The 9,607-nt window shown below is 40.5% G+C and overlaps 1 protein-coding gene across 1 annotated transcript in view; it reads left to right on the forward strand.

The window, feature by feature from the left end:
- ntn1b (netrin 1b) overlaps positions 1-9,266 on the forward strand; it is a 50,523-nt gene extending 41,257 nt beyond the window's left edge. The window contains exon 7 of the mRNA XM_085453495.1: positions 6,542-9,266. Within this exon, the coding sequence (XP_085309621.1) occupies positions 6,542-6,861 (320 nt within the window). The 3' untranslated portion in view covers positions 6,862-9,266. The remainder of the gene's footprint in view (positions 1-6,541) is intronic.
- The last annotated feature ends 341 nt before the right edge of the window (positions 9,267-9,607 follow it).

Raw genomic sequence — 9,607 nt, forward strand, 5'->3', positions numbered from 1 at the left:
GAATTACCATTAGCATGGGTCACCGTGGGTGTTTAACCTTGATTAAGTCACTTATTAAAGTTGCTTGTGCAGTTGCGTGGCTATAGCGATATAAAAATAGTTGGCCAGTCACCACACTCAGCCTGACTTCATACCAGATGTTTGTGTTAAAAGAGTGTGTTTGTTAGGAAATAGAGGATGTTTTGAAAATGTAAATGCGTACAGGATCCATACCTGAACGCAAATGTGGATGGTCAGATGATGCTGCAACTGGCACACTGGTGCGAGTTACTGGTCTTACATGATTAGAACCAGTCATCAAAAAGTGTGAGGTATGAGAAAAGTATGGGACAAAATTAATATGTCAGCAAAAGTATGATATGTTAAAAACGTCATATTGTAACAAAAAAGTATTTAAAGTACGTATACAAACATTTGGAACTATACAGTGGAGAAAGTAATGAAAGGGTCCTTTGCTGAATATGCAAATTTGCTCACTTTCAAAGAAATGCACAGTGTCAAATATTTTATGGTAGTTTCATTTTGATGCAAAGAGACAGAATATCAATCAATAAACCATAAAAAAACCCCACATTACTTAAAAGTTATACATTTGTTTGCATTTCATTGATTGAAATAAGTATTTGATCCTCAAGCAAAACATCACTTAGTACTTATTCTCCAGGTTTGAACACATCTCAGGTGGGATTTTGGCCCACTGATCTTTACAGAAACTCTAAATCCTTTCGTTTTCTTTGCTGTTGCTTGGAAGCGCACAAATTTTCTACATGATCGTATTGTGCTTCTTCTTTATCCACTCCTTAGTTGGTATGTTTTCTGTCACTATCATGCTGGAAGACCCATCCATTTCAGGATACATTTGCCCTTTAATTTAAGTCATCCTGTACCCTAAGCAGAAAAATGTCCAAAAGCATAATGTTTCCACCTCCGTGCTTGACTGAGAGGATGGTGTTCTTTGGGTCATGCTCACCATTTCGCTGCCTATAAACACAATGGGTCCAGTTGATGCCGTAGAGCTCAATTTCATGAGAAAACGTCTGGTGCACCTGCACATGTGCCATCTTGAGCAGAGGGACATTGTGGGCACTGCAAGATTTTAATCCATTATGGCCTATTAGTATTAGTAGTGAATATTTAGTCAGTAATGTGAAATTTACTTTGATCTGGCCTTTTTTTTGTAGCACCTCTGTTGCTTTTTGCCAAAATAACTGAGTTTTTTTCACAGCCCTACACAAGCTGTTTCTTTTGACTAAATTAGACAGAAGTCTCACTTTATGTGAGCACACACAAAGCCTAACAAGAGAAAGCTGGGGCTTCGTAAGCCCAACCATCACGGTTGTCTCTTACTGGGGTTTTAGGTTTTGTGGAGCCAGCTAACGTGAAGAAAGTCTGGCTTGAGTTGAGCTTGGCTTGCAATAGATTACTTTGGCCGAAAACTGGAAATTTAATAATTTAATCAATCATTATAGTTAAAGGAAGATTGTTATTTCCATGCACGGTAATTTGGATTTGGCAGTGGATCTGTTACCATTTTTGACACAAATACTTTGAAAGCAGGAGGGGGAATCAGCAAGACAAAACAGGAATCAACAGACCTGATACTGATTAAGTCAGTCACAGCACAAAAGGTGGGGCTGGTGTTCAGGTGGGTTGCAAAGTGGCATGCAAATGCACTGCGATTATGTGCAGGCTACAGCAGCTTAAATAGATATCCAACATGGAATTTGCTGATGCTAGCTGATCTTCTGGGATAGTGACTAAGCTTCACTTTGTGACTTGCCTGAATTTAATTTGATCACTTCATGCACATTATAATTTGTGATTTTTGTTTTCCACAAATTAGCTTTTTTCTTCTTCTTAATAGCCAGCTAAGCTAACTGGCTTTTGGCTCCAGCTAAAAATTTACAATGCAGATGTGAGTCTGATATTGTTCTTGACATCCAAAAAGGGTGATCTAATCACTTTGGTGATTTTAAAAGGCTGAAACACAACATGAGGTTAGTTATTATATCTCACAGAAAGTAATGCTTAGATGTGAAGATTAGGAACTGTTTAGGATGCATTGCTTTCTCACTATTTTGTACTGGGTAAAAGCCATATATATACAACCAGTTGTAAAAGAATCACAGTATGGATGTCTGAACTATGTTAAAATTATAGCAGCTTTGCACCCCTGCAGCAGAGTTTGTAAAAGACAAAGAGATGCACAAACATGCACACTCACATACGCTTTGCCCAGGCTGGTTATTCTGAAGCTTTTTGCAAAACCTACTGCAATTTCAGAGCAAATCACAAACTATAAGGGAGGCCAAAATACACAGAAATCAAATTATGTCGTCAGTGAATGTGCAGGACACGAAGCGGCTGCAACAAACCGTTAACACGGCAGTGCCAGGTGTATATAAATATCACTATCACTGTGTTAAAACTGGCTGCAGGATATTTGATGTTTTGATGATTAATGATGCAGGTCCATTATGAAGCAGAAACCACAACCACACAGTGGTGGGGTGATAAAATAGACAAAATAACATATGCAGTTATTTAATTTCACTCTATCTCTCCCTTCATCTACATGGTAAATGATTCAATGCAGATTTTCAGCAATGCTAATCAGTCACACTGTTATCCATTATCTGTTATCACTGGAACCACATTTGTTAACAACAGAGACAGATACACAAAAAGTTTCAGCACATTATCCGGAAAAGGTAAACCACCCAGTTTTTAGTTAACTCACTAAAACTAACTTCATGTCAATTCATGCAAAAACTGGTTGCTGCAAAAAGTTTGTCCTGATCAGGGCTGCTGAGAGCCATTCCTTTCCAGTTACGTTGATCTCTGTCAGAGCTGACTAATGCGTCTTTCAATCAAAATCATTGGTGAAACGTCATCAGTTACACTTTAAACAGCATCCAACTGTAAATTGCTCAACTGTATTTGACCCCCCGCCCCTGCCCGTTACAGTTGGGAAGACAATAATTCAGTCCATTTGTGACATTTTGCTACTGAGCCAAATTTAGCTATTATTCATATTTCCCTTGACTTAAGTCTTAGTTACTGGAGCTGAGACAGGCCGTGCAGCTAAAAATCTGCCACGTTCATTAAGAAAAAAGAAAAAAAAAAGCGGAAAAAAACTCTGGAAGCAGATGATTCTGGCGGCGCGGCACTGGGACATTATGGCAGACATCATTGCTTAGCATGCATTTCCTTTGCCGTGGTCTAATTCATTTCTCAGGCCTGTCGCCTCGCTTTTGTGGGGTTTTTGAGTCTCTTTTCTGTTCTTCGGAGAGGGGGGGGCACCCCCATGTGTGAGCGGCGATGCAGGCCCCCCGGGGGTCACGGGAAGGGGCCCTCTGTTTAAACACAGTTGTGCACTCCGCCGGCACAGAGCATTCCTCGGGGCGCAAACAGGTGGTAAATTAACCAGACGGTGACGGATTGCCACCCCGGAGAAAAAGAAATATGTTTTGTTTATTCAATTTTTGTTTTTCATCATTGCCGTAGCTACGGAGACGGAGGACATAAAGGGATTATATTCTCGCCTGACACCCTCCTCTGCACACACATACCCTCCCTTCTCCCTGCCACAGGGAGGACAATGAATCAAAGGGCCGCGTGTTTACCGACGCTCCGGGATGGTGCTCAAAGGCAGGGCCTCCCAGCCTAGCTGGCCACCTCTCTTCGCTCACCCGAGGGTAACAGGTCCCTGATCATTCACTCAGCTGATAACCAGAGGGGACAGGGGCCTCTGCACGGTAATTAAGCGAGCTCTAATTTCATTAGCCCTCGCCTGTTGGTGGCACGCAGTGTCAAGTCGCAGCACACCCAAAGAAGATAAACCCAGTGGGAAGTTTGGCTGTGAGAGGGAGGCTCGGTTGGCAGCCATTGTGCGAGTTGCAGGATCATCTTACACTTCCTCTCACAGTCTGCCTCACCAAACAGTGTGCGCTATTTTGTAATAGATTGCTTGACCCCGTGCTCCCGTTCCCTCTGTGCTGTCTATTTAGCTCAAACCAAGTGGCAGAAGGTGTGTGTGGATTTGTGTGTGTTTGAATACGTCGCAAAGACTGAAAACATACTTGAGAGAGAAAGAGAGAGAGGCAGACCCTGACAGAGAGACTGCGCCTGACAGAGTCTCCTCCAATGAGTCGAGCACAGCAGCTCTGGGGAGGAGAGCGCTATCTCCACTGGATTCTCACGCTGCGAAGTTGGATGGGGCTCTGGGAGCAGAACCCGGACAGCTCATGAGGTCGGAAACACATCCCGATTCTGCTGGAACTTTTTCTGTGGCTGCGAAGACAAATAGTGGCCCCTCCTTTCCTCCCCCTCCTCCTCCTCACACACCCTTTATGTGTCTGGATGAAGGAGAGGGCTGCGATGAATGGCGGGGCTGTGAGAGCTCCCTCTACTCAGCCCAACAAACCTTCTTTCTTCTGAAATTGTGTGCAATTTGCTCACACCATGCATCGACACACATACTTAAACACCCCACTCCTTCAGTTCTCTGCATTCTTGGCAGCGATATAAGACGGGCGATGAACACGGAAAGTGATCGTGTTAAGCCAGAAAGGCGACTATAAGGCCAACCTGCTTTAAAAACAGAGAAAGTAAACCCTATTTTGTTATTATTATAAAACTGCAGATGTAACGCATTAGCTGACACAGCGTTAAATTGGGTATACAAATGAGCATTATATGGAATCTAATGAAGTCTTGTCCAGATTAGATTGTGTTTAGGTGCTAAAAAGCGTCCTTACTGGCACGGGAGAAGCTTGCACGGACATCGACCAAGAGGACAAGTGTACAAACTTTCCATACATCTCAGTAGCACTCTATAGTTAGTCATTTCTAAATCCAAGCTCCATCAATATGATGACAATTTAGGGATTCCAATTCATGGTTTGCTGTTTTATAATTCAACTGATGTGTGAAAAGCAGAATATAATTGCTTGATGAACCACCCGCGGGCCTCTCTTTGAGAATCTGGAGCTTAGATGATATACTATGCATACCAAGCTAACCCTCCCTCCCAGGAAGAGTCCTTCACTTGAAGGACATATTAGCTCCGGCGTCTTCGCTGTTTAGCTCTTGCTGCTATCTTAGTGATGCAGTAATTACCTGCTTGGTTTGATGGAGAATCTACACAAGAAAGCGTCAGCGAGTGGAGCTCGAGTCACATCCTGGTATGAATTCACTTGCAAGTGGTGCACCAATAGTTACCAGGTTTGGCCTGATTTAGCCTGAGGACGTCCATGTTTAGATGTTCAGATCTAACACCTGAAAGACCAGTTGAAAAGCATTTGTTTCAGAAGTTATATTACTAGCAGATGTGGTGTTTTCCTATAAAACTTCTTTTTTGGCCAGTTATGTTTTGAAAAGAGAATTAGAGAACCCTATATCCTATTTCTTCTCTCTTTAACCCAGCCTGGCCACCTAAAAGTAAAATGCCTCCGTGCCCTTTATGCCGATGCGTGCTTTCAGATGTTCTACATCAGAAAGCGTAGTGCAAAGGGAGTCAAGGAGTGCTGTGGAAACTGTTGCTGTAATAGGGAGTGTGCTCAGGGGCACGAAAAGGAAAGGTCCTAGGTCAGAGATGAAGGGAGGGGCCTGTGATATGCTGCAGATTACTGGGTTCAAACAGACATTTTTATTCACCCTTTCATGCAATGATATATAAACGCTGTTGAAATAGAAGGTGCTTGTCAATCATTCCCACTATTTTTCCACTTCACTAATTCATCTCAAGGCAAATGTGGTCATTTAAAATAATTTTGAAGGGCTCTATTTGCTGTAGTGTATACTTATAGAAGTCGATTTGATATATAATTATATAATTATAATTATATTATACAAGTTGACACTGTTACAATATGTTTTTCTGTCACTGGGTTGTTTCCAGGACTTTTAAAATGGGGAGTGACTGAGAATGCACCAGAGGGGCCACAGGAAATCAAACTATTTAGTCAGAAATTTTTAATGTACTTCAACGTGGAAAACATGTATACAAGTCACAATTTTCAAGTTATGCAGCCATGCATCCTATTGCATATTTGTTATCAGGAAAGCAGACCTGCTTAACAATTTGAAAATAGCCTTGTTGATGGATACTTTATTGAAAAGTAGAAAAGAAGTATAAGATACAATCCTTTTTAAGTGCCCCAATAGTTCACTGTATACTAGTATATTGAAATATACTTAAAGTACCTTAAATGTACTCATGTAACATGACACTTTTTACAGTCTTCTTCAGGATATTATTGGGCTGCAATTATTGCGTATACATCTTTAATGTTTAATTGGTGTTGGGGATTATATGTTCAGTTAAATGGTGCACCCCATACCTCGGCTGTAGACACACCCCTGCTGGTTTGCATTGAATTTGGTAAAGAATTTGACATTTACCTGTAATTTTAGCCAGATATTTAGATTTTAACCAGTACAAGGGGTGCTGATATCCACACTATATTACTATATTACTATATGACTTGAATCACTTTTTCTTGTGGGTGACTTAACCTGTGCTTTTCTCTTAAACCAGCTGTTCAAGTGCACGTTCTTAAGGGTGACAAGGCGGGCGAGTGGTGGAAGTTCACGGTCAACATCATTTCTATCTACAAACAAGGTGAGCACCGCATCCGTCGTGGAGACCAGCTGCTGTGGGTGCGCGCCAAGGACGTGGCCTGCAAATGTCCCAAGATTAAGCCCGGAAGGAAGTACCTGCTCCTGGGTACAGACGACGACTCCCCTGGGCAGAGCGGCGTAGTTGCCGACAAGGGAAGCCTCCTCATCCCTTGGAAGGACCTGTGGGGCCGCAGGCTGAGGAAGTTCCAACAGCGCGACAAGAGGGGGAAGTGCTAAAAGTATCTGCAGAGGAGAGGGAAAAAAGAGTCAGAGGCAGAATTAGGCCTCTGATGGGATGAAATCAAGGACGAGGGATAAGGATGGATGAAAAAAAAACTGGAAGAATTAAAAATAGAGAGACAGGTAATACGTAGGAGAAATGTGGAAATGACTGAGTGCTGCTGCTCTGAGCTGGAGCGAAGAGTTTAGTGTTTTCTTCTTTAGGAACAGTTGTGAAGGAGCTCATTCAACAGTCTGTCTTTCAGCGGTTGTTTTGTTGTATTATTGCAGAGTTTGCACCTAGTGTTACAGATATGTCTCACCCTGATCATTTTACCCACAATGCATTTTTATTAAAGCCCCTTGCTCAGTTTTTAAAGAGTGACACATCTTCTCTGTCACCCTGTTTGTGTCTTCAGAGGATCTTTTTCCACTGTGGTGTAAAAATCATTGTCTAGTTCAATGAAGACTTATAGCACGGCCGTAATTTCTCTCCACAACCTGCCAAACGTTAGCAAAAAAGTTTCAGATACAAGTGAAAAAATGGTAATTGTTGTCTTATAGTGCCATTCTTGCTCATAGGCGAGTGTTACCTCAGTAAAACAAGAAAAAAAATGCCATTTTTCTGTACAATGATCTCACTACAAGCAAGCCTTTGCTCAGCGCTTATTGATATATCAACAGTATGTTGTGGTTGTGACCTCTGCAATGTAAAGTAACCATATTTGGATACATAGACATTATTTTTAGTAGACGATGCCGTAGCATCAAGTAGGTGTAGAGTAGATTTGTCAACCATGCACTTATTTTTACTAGTCAGACGTTTAAGAACATATAAAATATGTTCCAACATTTTTAGAGTGCTGTCCAAAAAAGGGAAAAAAACAAGCCTTTACCATTTAATAGAATGTATAGCTAGTAGAAACCCCGCTTGCCTCACTCATGACTCCATAGGCTGATGTTTCTGGTGGACTGTAACAACCCTGTATAAATCACAACTACAGTGGAGTCAGAATGTAGTTTTTTTTTTTCTTTAATAAAGGACTAATTGTAAGTTGGACTTCCCAAGCATTTCCCAGTGGGAGAACTGATGAAGTGAACTATTTCACCTCATTAAATAAAGGGGGGAGAGAGAGAGAGAGAATATCGACCTATCAAGCAAACCTCATACCACTGACAAACTGCATGCTCACTATTTACTGTAGCTGACTGGCTAATGATGATTGTGAATTATGTACACATTTACTTTGTACACAATATTCAATGTTGTGGGAAAATAACCTGTGGAGTGATAAAAAAAAAATATCACAGATGTTTATTTAGCACACTGTGTAAAATATTCTTCACCTCAAAACGACTTTCTGAGGACTGAATTTCATCGTTAAGACTTGGTACTGGACAAAAAGGCATGACCGATTGTCTACATGTTATATAGCTGTATAGTATTACTTTTTTGTTGTTGTTAAAACATTAACTAGATCTATCCATGTGAAATTAACCAGAGTTTTTTTTTTTTTTAAATACTAGAGGCTTAATAAAAGAAAAAGACAAACAAATGAATGTCAGACAAATTTCTCATGTTGTGCACCCAGGGGATCACACATACTCTCTCTCACACACAATCACACACACACACATACACTGAGAGAAACTTGGACTGAATTTACACACACGCGCGCACACAAGCAACACCCAAATACACACATGTACACTTTGACGTAAATACACGGGTACACCTCAGTACTCTGTGCATCATACTGTATGTATTTGTTGATTACAAAGTTTTTACAAAGTCTTCGCTCACTCAGCTGTACCGACATTTTTCAACCTGCAGGCATCTGCAGAAAGGTACGGCCTGCCAGACTTTTGTTCTCCATGGATATTATATCAGAATAATTATCTGCTCATGTTAATACATTGGCTTGTAAATGTTGTTTAGCAGTGTCCATTGCAAATGGTTGTGTAATGTCTTGTAATACTAATATATTATGTTTATCGAAAATGAATATATTTAATGACACATGACAAAAAAATGTGGCTTTTGTGGTGTTTTGCTGTCGATCTTTTATTTTTTACTTTTACATTGGATTTTAGACGGCTGTAATGAAAATGATTGATGCGTGTTTGGCTATTGAACAGCTTAACAGACCTGAAATTTAATTTGAAATAAAGCTGTGCAAAAAAAAAGAAAAGAAAAAGAAAAGAAAGAAAAACAAACAAATGAGGATCTGTTGCTGAAATTGCATGTTTAGCTCCTATTTCCTCTTATGATCAAAAAGCTTCTTTTGCTATCACGACACAACAACACAGTTCCTACTATTTGCTTCAAGTTTCAGCTGCAACTGGAAACCACTTTGTAACATGAATTTTGCATTGCAAGACATAAGAAGAAGAATCTAACACAATAAAATGTTCCTGAAAGTCCTGCCAAATATAAAGTTGTAGATTTTTCCATTCTGGTAACACTCTAGATTACAGCCCCCCAAAAGTATAATTTGGGTATGAGAGCTCATGCAAATACTTATTTGGTAGTTACACGCTAAGTACAGGAAAAGAGTTCAGGAGGAATAAGAATAAGTGGATTTGACACACAGTAAAGTGGTAAACACACAGATTTGCCTTTAATGCAGCAGGTAGTTAAAAAGGGTTACATTTTAAATAATGACAAAATACTGATGTAGACATTGCAGCTGTCAGATCCAATACCAGATGCTCGCATCAATGTTGAGTTTAAAGCTTTTAGATCTTGACATATCGTTGCAAT

Source organism: Copadichromis virginalis, linkage group LG4 (genome assembly GCF_057382275.1).
Source record: "Copadichromis virginalis isolate Kocher_CV1m ecotype Utaka linkage group LG4, C_Virginalis_male_GT1.1, whole genome shotgun sequence".
NCBI lineage: Eukaryota > Metazoa > Chordata > Actinopteri > Cichliformes > Cichlidae > Copadichromis > Copadichromis virginalis.